At 35.2% G+C, this 17,243-nt stretch overlaps 1 protein-coding gene across 1 annotated transcript; it reads right to left on the bottom strand.

Annotated features, from left to right (window-relative positions):
* Window positions 1–1,504: 1,504 nt before the first annotated feature.
* LOC143529551 (mitochondrial carnitine/acylcarnitine carrier-like protein) lies at window positions 1,505–4,174 on the bottom strand. The gene is made up of 3 exons (XM_077025324.1): window positions 4,166–4,174; window positions 2,996–3,387; window positions 1,505–2,160 (listed from the first exon to the last, which is right to left on the bottom strand). The coding sequence occupies exons 2-3, from the start codon at window positions 3,385–3,387 to the stop codon at window positions 1,587–1,589; spliced, it is 966 nt and encodes a 321-aa protein (XP_076881439.1). The 5' UTR covers window positions 4,166–4,174; the 3' UTR covers window positions 1,505–1,586.
* Between the last annotated feature and the right edge of the window lie 13,069 nt (window positions 4,175–17,243).

Genomic DNA, 17,243 nt, shown 5'->3' with positions numbered 1-17,243 from the left:
AAACCGAAACTGAATCGAAACCAAAACAAAAACCGAAACCGAAAAAACCGAAACCGAACGGTTTCAAAAATTTCAAAAAACAAATTTTTGGTTTTTGGTTTGGTTTTAGCCGAGAAGCACGCTGAACCGCACCACACACACCCCTATAATTGTGTCAACCCGCAATATGCGGGCCAGGTTCTGGTTCGTGTCAAATTTTCGGATTTGTTTCGGGTTGGACCCGTCAAACTAGAGGCCCTTCTTTGGACCCGGAACGGGTCCTGTTCCGGGTATCGTCACATTTTGACCGGTTTTGCTGGGTTTTTATCGGATTTTGGCCAGGTCCGGTCCGGATAGAGGTAGAGCCGGTTCCGGTTAGTTTCGGGTCCGGGTATGGTTTTTCTAAGAAACTGAAACTTGGTTTGTACCCGCGAGGCGGGTACAACGGGTCTGGTTCCGGGTCAAGTCCAAAACCGGGTTTTATGTCCAAATCTACGTCAATCAGCAAACCCGACCTGTTTAACACCCTCTACTTATCACTATAACCAAAGTTCTTGACTTAAAACTTCAGAAGATAATAATAATAATAATAATAATAATAATAATAATAATAATAATAATTATTATTATTATTATTATTATTATTATTATATTTTCATTTTTATCATAGATCTAGACCATATAACAATCTATGAAACTATTAAAACATAAACTATAAAATACCATTTTTTCTAAAAAAAAAAGTAATCAACCTGTAATTCACCACCAGTGCTAAGAGGTAGGCTATCTGAAGAAGATGCATGCTTGCATTTGTGCTTATGATTATTAAAAACCGGGTACGAAGAAGCCGGTACCGCTCGTACCCCAGAACCCGTCGACTCAGTGTTCGTAACGCGTGTCGCTCTTCGACTTTCAATCTCTAACGAAAGCTAAAATTAAAAAAAAAAAGTTTCACCATAAAGACATAAACCATAAAAAAATTTAAAAAATTAAAAAACCCTGAATAAGCCGATCTTCGAGTGACTCAATCTGATCTAGCAAATAAGTTTTACTTTTCGCCTCTGCGACGGGCGTCTTTAAACGTACACACTCGTTATCTTTTTTACCGAACAAAAATATGCATCGCCATTTCGATACATTTGGGTTCCTTGTGACTTGCTTCATCTACATAAATGTAACAAAAATAAATATTAATACTTATGACATACAATTTACAAACCATATATTATAGATATAAGGCTTACAAAACACTCCATGTGATCTGGTTTTGAAAGTAGTGGCATTGATGACTGAGATTGTAACTCATCATTCACTTTAACCATTTTTAACTTTTTTACAATACTGGACGCGCGTGTGTATATAATTTTTTACAATATATATACAGACGCGCATACAGTGTGCATTCAGTTAAAGTGTACCCTTTTTTATCTGTTAGACTGAACTAAAGGTATGGAGTTTTTAGTGCAGAGTTTATTACTCAGTCAAAAGAATGAATCAAACATGTATATATATATATATATAAAATATAAATGCTTAAACAGTAAATAGTAAAAAGTAATTAAATTATTTGTTACAATGAATATTAAAAAACAATGATCTTGTAACATCTAGCCCAAATAAGACCTAGTGACTTCATAAGCTAGAAAACAAGCGGCATTCGCGGGTACGCTTCGACCCATAGCGGGTCCAAACCCTTTATACAAACCACCGACTCCTTCGGCTTTAAGAATCTTTTTGAAAGCGTCGATCGACCCAGAATACTTCGGGTTCTTATAATCATCAATCTGGATCACACTCTTGATCACATCGGTTGGGTAAACCGAAGCCCAAAATGCACCACCGGCTAACCCACCTGCCAACATCAGCGAGCCACGGCCTAACCCGGATGTGTCGGTCCCACCAGCCATGTACTGTTTTATTGCCTCGTAAACACCGAACATTGTTGCGTTTCCCGGGACTTCACGGGCTAGTGTGGGGAATAATCCTTTGTATAAACCTCTAATCCCGCCTTCGGATTTTAAAACTTGTTTTGCCACGTCCATTGGTCCGCCATACTTTACTGGCACCGCTGCTGTGGCGGCTTTGGCTGCGGTGGTGGCTGCACCAGCTGCACCGGCTTCCGCCACTACAGCTGCACTGGCTTCCACCACTACAGCTGCACCCGCACCTTGCGCCTGCAATCTGTACCGAAAAGACTTTATTAAAAAAACAGTTTTGAACCAACTCGTTTTGACCCGACCCTTTTCGACCCAAACCAAATTAACCCTTTCTAGGGCCCTCCAAACCGCTCGGAAAATGCTCGCTAGATTGAAAACGAGCCACTCTGCTCGGTTCGGTTTGTAAACGAGCCAAGCAACAAGCAAAGGTCTACTTGGTTCGGTTTGGCTCGAATATTTTTAATTTATATTATATATAATTATATATGAACAAATATTTAAATATATAGACAAAACACATAAATATAAATATAAGCTTACAATTATTTATACCCCATTAAAATTTTCATATTCCGTCAATTTTATAGATTTATTTGTTCGCTTCAAGTTTTTAGAATACTAGAAGTTTGTTTACATGACCATTATATCTCACTTCAAACTTATTTTTAATAAAAATTTACAATATATTACATGTTTGTCTAAAAACTACTAATTTATTTATAAAATATATTATTTACAACCTTCAAATTTGTTTCTTATTGAAAATTTTAAAGTAAAAAAGAAATAAATAATGCTCGAAATCGCTCGATGTTCGATCAAAAAAAGCTCGATTCCATTTTGGCTCGTTTCGGTTTTCACTCGGTTCTAATTTCAGCCGTTTGGTTCACTTCGGTTGTAAACGAGCAAGCCTTCGCTCGGTTTGGCTCGTGAACAGCCCTAACCCTTTTTTGAATCTCACCCGTTCTGAACCAAACCCATTACGAACCGTGACCCAAACCCGACCCGACCCGTTTGCTAGTCCTACCCAAATATATTTTTAATCGCATAGTTTGACCGAAAAAGTCAAACCAACAACGAACCTGCATTTGATCAACTCGGTTGGGGTAGCCAGGAACGAGACTGCGACTCCAGCACCTGCCCCAGCAATGAACTGCTGGCTCACGGTCAGGGGTGCACCAGGTGCAGACCTCAAGACAGTCTCCATCTGACCCCTGACCGTGAACAAAAGCGCATTGAAGGCTGCCACCGTGGCAAGTGGGGCCCCCATACCTTTATATAACCCGCCCGCCCCTTCAGCTGCCAATGTCTTTTTAACAGCGTCTATAGCACCCGAGTACTTGGGGAGTTGACCCGGTGATGGAGTAGGTTGACTTTGGAGTTTGACTTTGATAGTGTCAAAAGGGTGTCCAACTACCAACTGGGCTACACCTCCTACGGTTCCGGCGGTTAAGTCCTTCGCCACATCACCCATCTGCAAAATGATAACACCAATACAGCTTATTCCTAAAGTATGAATGTATGATTTAAGAACTTAAATATTAAAGATCACAAATTTGTTTGGTAAGAAAAGAGTTTGTCCAAGTTCAATGTATTAGTCACTTTTTTGAAAGCTTAAACAACGATTTCGAACTCGAAACAAACTGTTGATAAGCTAACCAACCAACGATAATGATCAAATGCTGATAAAGCTAACTGACTAATGATAATGATTAAACGCCAATAACTATTCTGATAATCAAACTAGAAATAATATAATGACCAAGAAATAAACTTTAAAATAATTGATGTGGTCGATAATAATCTATACATACAGTTTAACCAATGATAATCCCAAGTTTCACTTTTGTTGCTAAAAGCAATCCCAGTAGCATAATGATCTTATAATAAAATTTCACAAAAAAAGATTCAATTACAATAAGACAGGCAGGTAAGCAGGCAACAAGCTGCGCCGCAACCCCTTTTTGAATAATATTTGAATTTAATCGATTTCTCTCACAATGATGATTATGAACGAAATGGTGAAATGTGCAAACTAAATCGAGTTACATCAAATGTATACCGAGTGTAAAATCTTTGATGATTATGCTATTGGTATTGCTCATGGTAACTAACAAAAGTGTAAAAGCAAAATGTAAGTATGGATTATTATCGACCAATAGTTCATAGTTCTGTTATTAAACTCGGCTAACAGCCTAACATAAATCATTAGATCCAAATTTGAAGTTAACTTCAACAGTAAAAAATCATACCTTTGCAAATAATCTTGATAATGAAATGATAACCTTAGCAAATCTTGATCTTGTTGAATATATTTAAAAATGGAATCTTTATTTAATAAAGATGCAAAAGGATGATACTAGTTGAAGAAAATAATAAAGGGTTTGTGTGAAACTGAAATCTTGAAGATGTTAGAGCCACATATATGTGATGTGAAGATAATAACACAGAACAAGAATTGAGGACAAGATTCACTGATGAATCTTGTGTTCCTCAGGAATAATAATGTATTTTAGTGCAATTGTTTTGTTGTTGGTGGTGTGAGTTGGGTTGGCTGTCTAAAAGATGACCAATAGCAAAGATTCGTGACATTGTGGCAAACAACCTTTTGGTAGTGGGATTATTATCTTCATTATTATTTACCAAAAATGTTTTGTTTTTTTGTTTGTAACTTATGGTTTAAATATCAAATTCTGTGAAAGGTTTATGTATTTTTACCTTTTTTGTTTTATCTATAAAAGTTAGGTCATTTTAAATTTTAGAATTTTAAAAACACATTGGTTCGATTAAGTGTGTGTTTAATAAACGAACACAAACATGCCCTTGTCGTGTTCATTCGATTCGTTTATAGACTTTCATTATTCACAGTGATGAATACATCAATCCAGAATTTGTTGCTTTTATTTGTGTCCATGAACCGTTCGAGAACACACTAATTTCCTTAATGAACGAACACGGACATAAAATCTCGTTCGGCAAGTGTTTGTGAACCGTTCGTGAACATATTATTTTTTTAACGAACGAACATGAACAAGGCCATTTCGTGTTCGTTCGGTTCGTTAACAGGCCTATATGTAACTTTTGAATCCGCCTAATCCTGCTTTGGGTTGGGCTGATGATGGTCAAGAATAAATCATGTGTATATGTGTGTTATTATGTATTTTAATTGTTTATATATAGCGAATAATATTACAATGAGTTCTTTTATGATCGCAAGTAATTTGAAGCTTCAACGAACTAAAATTAGGAATTATATTTGATTGAAGAATAGAAGCTTATTAGTAAACAAGTTAGGTCAATTAAACAAGTTATCAGCGCTTGTTGGGATTACAACCATTCTTATGTCTTGAATTGGAGTAAATGGGTCATGTTTAAGTGCAACATATACGCTTGGAGATCATAAATGAATAAAATCCCCAACAAGATCGCTCTTAAAAGAAGAAACATCTCTGTTTCGGACTCCTCGTACGTTTTCTACAATGCCGCTGAAGAGTCTACTGAGCACGTCTTCACCGATTGCTTGGTGACCACGTAGGTTTGGGACGCTTTAATCTCTTGGTGCAAGATCCCGTCTTTTTTTGCCTTTTCGGGTAAGGATTTATTTGAAGTTTATAACCACGTGGGGATGAAACACAAGGAAAATGAAGCTTTCAAAGGCATCGTAATCATTGCTTGCTAGCAAATATGGAGGGCCCGAAAATGCTTTGCTTTTTGAAGGAAAAAAGACGAACATAAGAGATATAATCTGCGGCATCAGATCGTTAAGCTTTCTTTGGTTCAAACTTAGATCTAAATACAAATCGATTTGTTGGTCAGATTGGTGTAAGTTTTTCTTGATGTAGTTGTCTTGTCTTGCTTTGTTTCGGCTATCCTTCTGGTTGTGGAGGGTGCTTTTGGCTCCGGCCTTAAGTTCACAGTTTAAAAAGAAGAAGCTGATTAGTAATAATAATTCACTACATATGATGAAAAAAATTAACACTAGTGGTGCTCTAAGGAATTCACGTGGGCATAAGTCATTATGATTGGTCGGCCCTAAATATTAAATGGTTACCCATTTATTTTGGTTTGGACTAATTAGTATGAACAAATCCAAGGCCTACAATTTGGTTAAAAAAATCAAGAGTATGTTTTCGTCTTGTAAGGTTTATTTTTCTTTTTTATACGTTGTTGGACTTCTCACGTCTTGTTAGCAACACATTTTCCTTCTTTAATATTAGTGGCCTTTCAAAAAAGTAGGTTTGAGGGATATGAGGTCTTTCACTTGGACGCAAGGCAGGAGGCCAACGAACAGTATCGAAAAAGGAAGAAAGCAGCAGCCGCCCTTGGTTGGGGTGCACAAAAATCAAGAAGCCATAATCATGATCATGCAAAGCTAACCAAATGAGGTATACTTTGCCATAAGGAATTCACACATCAAATATCAACCCCATGTTTTAGGCTTAATGACAGTGGATAAGAGGAAAACTACACAGTATAGTTTGCTTATGTAAGAGTAGTACCACAACGGGTGACTTCTAGACAATGTCTACAAGGACAACCAAATACAGATCTATGAGCTTCTTGTGAGCAAACAAACAATATTAGAGGTACGAGAGGCTAGATGTTATGAATTTACCATCTTAGGAAAATCGTAGAGTATTCTCTATTGTTATGTCCACATGAGAGACGTGAACGCATATACGAGTACTAATACACACCTCTTTTTCTAATAACGATATATTTTAAAACTAAATACTAATTATACTAATAAAACATATTTATTTTAAGTTATCCCTCATTTTAATAAACTTTTAAATATGATTATGTAACTTTTATTTTCAGTCAAATAGTAAATGGAAATCAAATTACATTCATTTAGGTTGTGTTTGTTTTTGCTTCAAACGTCTGCAAAAGGGTTATGTCTATGGGCGCGCAGACATAAGTTCCTGAAGGCAGTTTGTTTAAAAAAAGAAAAAGATATGAAAACTGTTTATATGGTCTTAAATAATAAGTTAATATCCAACATATTCACACTTCACACTTCTTATCACCCTACCAACATCCAATGTCCACCACCACCACCCATTGTGCGCCACCACCCACCATCCGCCACCACCACCGTCAACCACCCACCGTCAGCCACAACCCACTACCACCACCCACTGTCTGCAACCACCACCACCACCCGCCACCACCACCACCGGTCATTACCATCACCACCCACCGTCCACCACCACCATAGTCCACCACCCACCACCACTACCAATCACCGTCCACTACCACCGTCCACCACCCACCACAACCGTCCATCACCACCACCCACCGTCCACCACCATCGTTCACCGCCAACCACAATTGTCTACCACCAAACGTCCACCACTACCCACTTCCATAGTTCGTACAACACCACCAATTATTTTAGTAGTCCACAAACGTTAAATGACTTCTATCTATTGTGATATATATGATAGGTAACTAATTTTCAGCTTATGCAGACGATATCTAGTTTATAAAATAAACAGTATTATATTTTCAGATTACAAATCTTCAGACCACATCTTCAATTGCAGACATAAAATCAGATGAAATCAGATTGCAGACAATTTTTGTATTAAAAAACAAACAACACCTTAATACCCAAATATTGTGTTTTTGAAACCTAGTTTTAGATTATTATTTTTAAGTCGTTTGTACATGTAGTATAACTTTTCACCTATAACATATTTTTCATCTCATGTAGTACATGACTGATTGACTTCTAAACTATTTGGTGAATAAAAATATTAATTCCTACCAAAAAATAAAAGGAAAAAAGCACAAAGAAACATGATTAGAAAGGAGGGAAAAACTTTTGTATGGCTGAGAAAGAACTGAAAAAGCGTTAGGCAATGTAACAACTATTCAACTAACAAGTAAGTAACAACAAGAAAAAAGGTGTTTTGGACCAAAACAAAAAGGAGAAATAGTTGAGCTTGTAGCTATTGGGCCGAAGGAAAAAAGACACTCCTTCGGCTCCATCAGACGTCCGGAATACCATGGTCCGTCGCACCGCTCCCTTGTTCTTGAATAAAGGTTGGTTACATACTCGTATGCTTTGAAATTATCCATGGTTCCGTTATTTATTAGTAACTAAAAAAAATTCTCCAAAAACTAAGTGTTTTGTTTTTTACTTTAACTGTTAAATGTAATATCGAGTGTTGCAATGGATGACGTTGATGAAATTATGCGGTGAAATTTATAACGATTGGTTTAGAATAAAATTTGGAGTGAACCGTCAAAACCATCCATATAATTTGGCCACTCTTGCCTTTTTGGACCAAAATGTTTTTTTTTAGCATTTTCGTCATCATGATTTTCATAAGCTACAAATTTCCGTAAAATGCACTAACTCTGTTAAATTCATTTAAAATTAGGGGTACTTATCAACTTATGTAATATTTAGAAATTATCTATAATACTTAATGCAGTGTATTAAAAACAAGAGTTTACTATAACAAATGATTTATTAGTAATTTATAAAGATAAAATAGCAGTTCAATTTCTTTTCTCTTTTTTTTTTTAATTTATAAATATAAAATGTAATAACAAATTAAAAATATATAAAAATGAATTACATATGAGACGAAATTGCAGGTTACACGTACTGTTATACCAAATAAAAGCCACTTTTTACACTGACCCAAATTCTCAAGGTTTAATTCACCACTGCGACATTATTGTAAAGTCCCATCAGTGCTAGAAAATATGAGTATTTGTGACCGTGATAATATATTAATATAGGTCTAAAATTTCGATGACAAATCGTTGATAATATTTTTAATTTTCCGCCTGCTTTGCAACCAAACTTATTTTGCGTCTGGATTTAGGGTCGCCTCTTATTTCATAACCAATATGAGAGAGGTAATTAAATCACGTGTCTCAGAGTAAATCAAATGATGTTATAGTTTGACTAGGCATTCACAATAGATTCTTAATCGGTGTGACCGCCAGGTATGCAAGCGGTTTGCGCATGTTCATTTACACAAATACGTGGTTCTTGTTTTGGTTGTATGCACAAGGGTCGTTTTTGTTACACTGCAAGATAGAGTGGTAATCATTATGGCTTTAGGGCCCATGCAATGGACTATGACTTATGCTTCTATCATGACCCTACTTTTATAACCTCTCTACAAAATAAATTTCCAATATCCATAACGCTCTTGGTCAATTTTGTATAAATGGACTCCTCTCATGCATAAAAAATGAGTAAAAGATAACATGATAAGTCAAGAGAAAAGAAATTGGGACAATATTGTTATTGTTTTAAATAAAATGTCTAGTTTTATTTGTTAAGTTTGTAAGAATTTAATTAGTTAAATGGTTGGTATAAATATATATAGGACTTTGCAACCATCTTCTGCGTGTCAAGTTTTAATTAATTAAAATAGAGTTCGGGACGGGTTAATATTCAAATCATTCATTTAGTTTGAATCTTCACCATAACAGTCTAGGCCAACAATTGATATCAGAGTTGGGTAAGGAAGTAATGTTGATCATAAGAAACAAACATAGAAAAATCACAAACCAAGGATCAAGAACATACGACATCTAGGAATTGAGAACTCAGCACTGATCAAGAAACGCAATTGGCAAATAACAAGGAATTAGAAACACGGCATATTAAGAAGAAGACAACAAAATATTAATCCAAGTCATCTTGGTTCTTTGATTTTCTGAGGAAGAGGCCAAATGCAATTGTTGCTATTAAGATCATTAAAGAGTAGGCTTTCAGAAGATCAAAGACCAAGAAGAATGGTGGAGTTGATCAAAAGTTCGAAAGGATGTACGATGTAAATATAATGTCACAACATAAAGGGTCGCAATCAACGATCAGGACAAAACAAGCTGCTGTTTGGGTGATCGGAAGTAAGAAATAGTTGGGGTAGTGCTTTTCAACGATATGATTGGTGTGTTCATGTGTCGTCTTGATTGGAACAATATGTGTGATTGTAATCGAGTAGCAAGAAAGAGAGTGGATTGTTCTCGTAATTTTCAATTGTTTGAAGATAAATTGAAGAGGAAGAGATAGAACTTGTTGATAACATTGAACAATTTATCGAGCAAAGAATATGAATAAATAGGTGAAGATCAATGAAGACTGTCGTTTGCTTGATAGATAACCATAATCACTAAGGGCGTCGTTACACGAGTTTATATGACTAAGGGACTGATCCGAGACGGAGTGATTGAGCTAAGAGAACTTGAATACAATCAATAATCACAAAGAAGAGTTGAAAGAATGGTTAGAGATGGTGATTCGATGTTCATTGGTGATGATGAGCCAACTATGTAAAGATCTAGGTTGAATGGATCCGAATTCAAATGTGGATCGCACACTTTTCCCTTCTTTGAGTCACGAGTAGATCTGAAAACAAGCATATATAAGAGGGTTTTATCAAGAAAGATAATGTTTTGGAGATGGAAAATATGTAGCCTTTGTAGGTCTATACTACACAAAACTCAAGAGGTAAGTAAACACTATGGTAGCATTTGGTATGTAGAAATAACAGGGGGAATATAATGATTTATTACGTGAGAATGAAGAAAGTGGTGTTTGGTTGCTCAATGAAATGGAAGCATCACTCACCCTACTTTCTCAACACCATTCCTTTCTACCCCCTTCTTTTTTTTCATTCCATTCCTCCCTCACCATACTTTCTCAACACCAGCACCACTACGTACCGCCATCACCACCACCACCTGAACACCAGCGTTGCCACCTCCACTTGACCATAAACGCCACCACCTTCGCCACCACCACCGCCACCACCACCTTACCACCAGCGTTGCCACCTCCACTTGACCATAACCACAACCACCACTGTCGCTGCCTGACCACCACCTTCGTCGCGCCACCTTACTATCGCCATCACTACCAATGCTACGACCGCCACCCCACCACCACAACCACCTCGCCTGACCGCCACCACAACCATATTCGTCGCCGGAGCTGCCACCACCACCGTCGCCGCTTCAGATTTTTTTTTAGTAAAAAATATATATTTTGGGATATGAATATTTTTATTATTTCTATTTCATTTACTGCAATTTTTTTTGGATAGCAAAAAAACATAAGATAATTATTTATTTCATTCTCATAGGTTAAACAAACAAGACAAAGGAATGATAATGATCTATTTCATTCCCCTGTTCATTCTCTCATTTCATTACTTTCAACCAAACATATCCATATATTTATGTTATTTCCGACCCATTTCCGAATAGCTTGTTGGCCCCAACTTTGATCACGAGACTCAACAATATAGAAAATAATACATGAACACAAAGATTGAACCGGGAATCAAACAAGTAAATTAAATCATCAATGATCAATGTACCAACAAACTCTATTTAAACTTGTAAACGAAACCTTAAAATACTCGAACGTAGACTCCTAAGTTCTAGACATCCAAACAAACTAAAGATAAACTTGAAAAACAAATCAAATAAACCAAATAGATAATTCTAAACATTCGAACTACTAATTAAATCATACTCCTTAATTAATTAAAATCTTATAAAATACTCTTTCGACTTTCACTTTCTTTTAAAAATGTCTGTCAATTCATGTCACGTTTTAGGATTACCTTCCAATATATAGCTACGAATATTTTTATTTAGCGATGTTACAACTGGATTTTTTATTTGAACAACCTATACTCCTAATCTTATAAGGAGTGTTATCAATATTCCTCATTTCAAGACTCGAACCCATGATTTGCCCGTAAAGAAAACCGTTAGGAAAAATCTCTATCACCACTATACCAAAGTGTTGATGACATATATGAAGACATGAAGTCAAGAACAAATTATTTAGCATAGGCATGACAATTAGTGGTTTTTGAGAAGAGACTATACTCTAGAGTCTAGATGTGTTTTGAGAAGACCAAAAGAATATGTAGGAAAACTGGAAGGTGTACACTGACTTATTAATGGAGTGGACAACTGGTCATGAGAGTCTGAATATAGTAAGGTTTGGCTGGATCGAATCCCTGATTTTTTTGCTGATTTAGGTGTGTTGGAGAAAAAAAAGGTGTTTTTAGATAGTGTACTAGAATTTAATTCTTTTAGATAATCCTTCATCTGAGATGGCGGATTACATGTACACGCAAGCATGCTTTCCACGTGTGTCTCCAAGTCGGATGCCATGTCAACGGATAATACATGTGGAATCCTCTATCTGAGATAGAGGATTACATAAACTCATTTTACCACAATTTACCGTGGACTTACCATATGGAGTCTCCTTTTTTACTTCATGGACACATGTCACAAAACCTGAAATCCTCCATCTCAAATAAAGGATTGTCACATAAGGAATATATGTCAATAACTCTTGTGAATGAATTGTATTCAACATTTGGAATCAGTAAATGTCATATTTGTCACCATAAAAATGTATTCAGCTTTCTCGGATATAAAATCTTTTTTTCATGAGTGAATTATTTGCATTGGACTTTTAAAATGTAACCCTAGGAATCATCCATCTTTACATTTAAAGATAGGATTATAACTATTCTTTACACACTCTTAATACAATATTAATTAACTTTTAATGTCAACGAATATGTTAAAAACAATGTATGAAAAACCCACATGAGAAGGGCTTTTCATATTAAAAATGAAATAATATATTATATTAAAAATGAAGTGAAGAATTTATAAAATCTATTGTTATTTTATCTCAGCCCCTAACCAACTATACGTAAATGTAACACTCTTGTCGGTACATACCAAAAGTGGTTATTACAATGGGCACAGGTTTATTTTGGGACGGAAGTTAATGATGGAAAATCACAAGTTACGTGCTCATAATAATTAGCTAGTGACATAATAATTAGCTAGTGACAATCTCTGTATAGTTGTACCAATGTAACATATTCGTTGACATTAGAAGTTAATTAATATTGTATTAAGAGTGTGTAAAGAATAGTTATAATCCTATCTTTAAATGTAAAGATGGATAATTCCTAGGATTACAATTTAAAAGTCCAATGTAGATAATTCACTCATAAAAAAAAGGTTTTATACACGAGAAAGCTGAATACATTTTCATGGTGACAAATATGACATTTACTTATTCCAAATGTTGAATACAATTCATTCATGAGAGTTATTAACATACATTCCTTGTGTGACAATCCTCTATTTGAGATGAAGGATTTCAGGGGTTGTGACACATGTCCAGGAGGTAAAAAAGGAGACTCCATATGGTAAGTCCACGTTAAATGGTGGTATAATGAGTTTAGATAATCCTCTATCTCAAATAGAGGATTCCACGTGTATTACCCGTTGACATGGCATTCGACTTAGAGACACATGTGGAAAGCATGCTTGCGTGTACATATAACCCGCCATCTCAGATGGAGGATTACCTAAAGACAATTAAATTCTAGTACACTACCTAAAAACACCTTTTTTTCTTCAACCCACCTAAATCAAGAAAAAAATCCAGCTCGAATCCCTAGTAAGTAATAAATGTAACATGACATTACTAGTTTACTACACAATGAAGTATCACACACATGTATATAATCATCAACAGACAGAAACCATGATTACCTATCGATTAAATAAAAAAAGGCAAATAAGAAAATAAAATAGTTTAAAAGGTCCTGTCACTAATCCAAAGTTAATTACCAGATAGACTGAGGTTTCATATACCCTTCTTTTTATTTTAGGAATCATAAAGGTTTTTTAATTTTCAGTACAAACTAATCATTTCTTTTTTATCTAGACTTTTTCCCTTGAGGGTGTATGAAAACCATGTACAATGGTTACCAGATTACCGACAGACACCCTAGCCCTGAGAGGATCGACAATGACCAAAAAGCTTTTGACGGACACGTATTCGTTGAATCATTATAAGTTTCACAGTGTGAAGGATAGACAAGTGAATTAATTTGGATTGAACCTTATGCTCTATATTTGTAGTGATCATCTTGAAACTGCATTTATCTTTTTTCTTGTCAAATGTGTCTTTTATGTTTCATTAATATTCCTAAAACCTAGTATATACTTCATGTGGTTCAAAAGTACCAATCTTGAGCATGGATTTCTAGCCTGTTTTAGGTAAAGTTCACAAACAATTCATACATGATTCTTTGCATTTAGAATTGATCAAGACAAATTATTAATTATCAACAATGAAATAACTGTGTCACTAAAAAAATGTGATAGATGTAGAAAAGAAATGATTCTGCACTAGATAATGACACTCCATTACAAGTTTTTATGATCATTTTTATTTAACTCAATTTATTCAATTGAAAATAAAAAACTAGCTCTATATTTCTTTTGATATACAATATTATTATCCTACTATAATCATAGACAACAATAAGAGAAGTAACAAAGAATGAAGCTTAATTCTAAATAAACACATGACCAAGTATGTGATTCAAGAACCTGATGAGCTGCATCCGAGACGAAGCTCTAGATCGATACCTTCAACTACCGAATCCGTCTTCTTTTTCTTGTTTTCAAGACCAGCTCTATAATCCATCGCCTTTGATGCTTCATTGTTACCATTCAAATGATTTAAAGATGAAGATTTGAAGACAACATTAGGGTTAGGTAAAGAAAATACAACACATTCAGATAAGATAGGGTTTTTCATATTAACTTGTGTATTATGTAGCCGAGCCCTATCGCGGCGGTGCACATTCATGTGACCACCAAGAGCCTGAGCTGACCGGAACTCTCTTCGGCAAAACGTGCAAGTGTAGGACCGCGGTGGCCATGTAACATTTCCGGTATCTTTTGCAAAAGCTTTCACTTCCCATGACTCATCTTCTTCCTCAAGAGAGTCATTTATTGTTGAATTAGGGTTCCACATCCACAAGAGGACACTAGGGTTATTGGTGGTTGTTGACAAAACACAAGAATATCATATCAACAACCACCTTGTAGTGAACGAAACAACATTATATGGTGGAGAATGTTTGGATATTAAAATACGAACAAAAGGGCTAAATTAATAAGATTTTGAATTTTTTATTTTATAACTTACAAAACCACAACCAGTACATAGGCATGTAAACAAATCGAACGTTCATTGAACTGTTCGTGAAACGTTTGGCATGGAGTTCGTGAACGAACATGAACAAAATTGTGTGCATGTTCATTTAAACAAACAAACGAACATGAACACATGTTTCGTTCGTTGATCATTTATGCTCGTTATCTGTATTTTACAACTTATATTACCCTAATATCTAATTACAAATTATTTGTTCTTTTGTGTTCACTTATGTTTGTTTGTCTCCATTTACGTTTGTTCATTTATGTTTGTTCATAAATATTCATCCATGTTCGTGATTCGTGAAATGCACATTTAGATTTTAAACGAACGAACATAAACGGACGCAAACATATTGATTTTTTAAACGAATAAACATGAATCAAATATTAACTGTTCGTGTTCACGCATGTTTGTTTAAAGTTAAAAGAACAAACACGAATCGGTAGTACACAATTTGTTTAATTATTTTTTTATACATTTTGTTATTTAAACTAGCCATTAAGAAAAACTCAAAAAGTTAGGACTTTAATTATCATCCAAATTTACATTATACTTTTTACATTGGTTACACTATATATTGCGTATATATTTGGTTAATGTTATGAAGCAAAACTATATTAAAAGTGAATCTGATCGTATAAAGCTGTTCAAAGGTGTTAGTGAATAATTCAAGAAAAATGATAATGTGATGACTACATAAACAGAAGAGGGGACCAATTTGTCTTGCCATAAGAACTTAAAAACTTGCAGGTCGACCTATCTACGTTTACTTAGCTGTATCTCTACCTGCAAATGTTTTTTTTTTCGGAATCCGTGATTTTCGATATAATTTAGTCCCAACGTTTATAGTGATAATTAACTATGTTTAGTTGGATGATATGGAATACAAGGAATGGAATCATCGTCAATAACAAACCCTTGTCGGTTCCATAGTTGGTTCACGACATTAAAGTTAACTCATCAATGGGTAAAACATTGTAGTAAAGATCGAGTTTGGAGCAGGAGAAATGATGTAAGTTTAATTTTGTTAATTTTCTGTCGTAGTGACTCGAACAAACATGGTTTTTCAAAATAAATTTAAGTGATACATTACGTGCCTTTATATATGTAATAAAGAGTGTAACATGATAAGGAAATTAAAGATACACGTAAATGTGTAAATTGTCACCAATAGTTTTTTACGCGTTTTACACTAAAAAAAAAGAGAATACGAAAATGATAAAATTAAAGATAATAGTAGGTGACGAAATTGAAGCCCTAATTGATGGAATATGTGTGTCCTATAGTTGGGCTAAACCGCTTATCCTTATTTGCCACATGACTAACTCGTTAAGACTATGAGCCCCATAACTCGATTCACTCATAGGCCGATCGAGGTATGCTTTTTTTAAATTTAAGCATGTTCTGTCATCGTTCTCTCTTTCTATATCTATCTCTAGCACGTTTAGATACATAAAAGACTGTTAACTATTGGGTCAACTCCTTATCAATAACCACGAAGGGTGATCTGACGTGGGTGTGTGACCTTCAAGCATAGTTATTCGAACCCTAGCTCGCCTCACCGAGAGATTATAAAGTAAAATAACCCTAGCTCGCCTCACCGAGAGATTATAAAGTAAAATAACCGTGGTTTTAATGTTTTGCCGAATTTGTTTGAAAAGATTATGTGAATATATCTCCATGCTTTCCTTTGATATTTTTTTTTGTGTGTAAATATTTGCATAATAAAACATTAACTCTGACCAAGAAGAAAAATGATTACAATTTGGAAGCAAAAATCATACATAAATAGACAATTGTCTAATTTGCTGTCACCACCATTGGGTTTGTGTGTAGTTGCAAATGTTGATAGTTGGTCCACAAATTGGTATCTATCTCTCTAGCGTTCAATTCAACCCTCTTGCTTGCATTAATTATTACCATTAGAAACTCTATCTTTGCGGTTGTCTTATGGCCCAGCTAATAAATACTTTAGTTTTCTGGACCCTCTTAACATATACAACTTTTTTTTAGTTTTGTACAAATAGGGCTGTGCATATGAAAAAGACCGGACCGAACCGGGTCATACCTGACCCGGACCGAAAACGAGAATCATATGAAATTGATGACCGAAGATCGGACCTTTATATAAATTTCGGGTATGAACTTTGTCGGGTTCGGTTCTTCGGGTAGGCTATCAAAACCCAGGACCGATGTTGTTGCTTAAACTCATGTTAATGACTGTGGAAACCAGAGACAAATCCTTAAGAGTCGTTTCAAACTCTAAGTCATCTTCAACAATGAAGTCT

Source organism: Bidens hawaiensis, unplaced genomic scaffold (genome assembly GCF_021521415.1).
Source record: "Bidens hawaiensis isolate Kalapana, Puna unplaced genomic scaffold, B.hawaiensis_p1.1 tig00008566_1, whole genome shotgun sequence".
Lineage (NCBI taxonomy): Eukaryota > Viridiplantae > Streptophyta > Magnoliopsida > Asterales > Asteraceae > Bidens > Bidens hawaiensis.
This window is presented reverse-complemented; position numbering and strand designations above follow the sequence as displayed.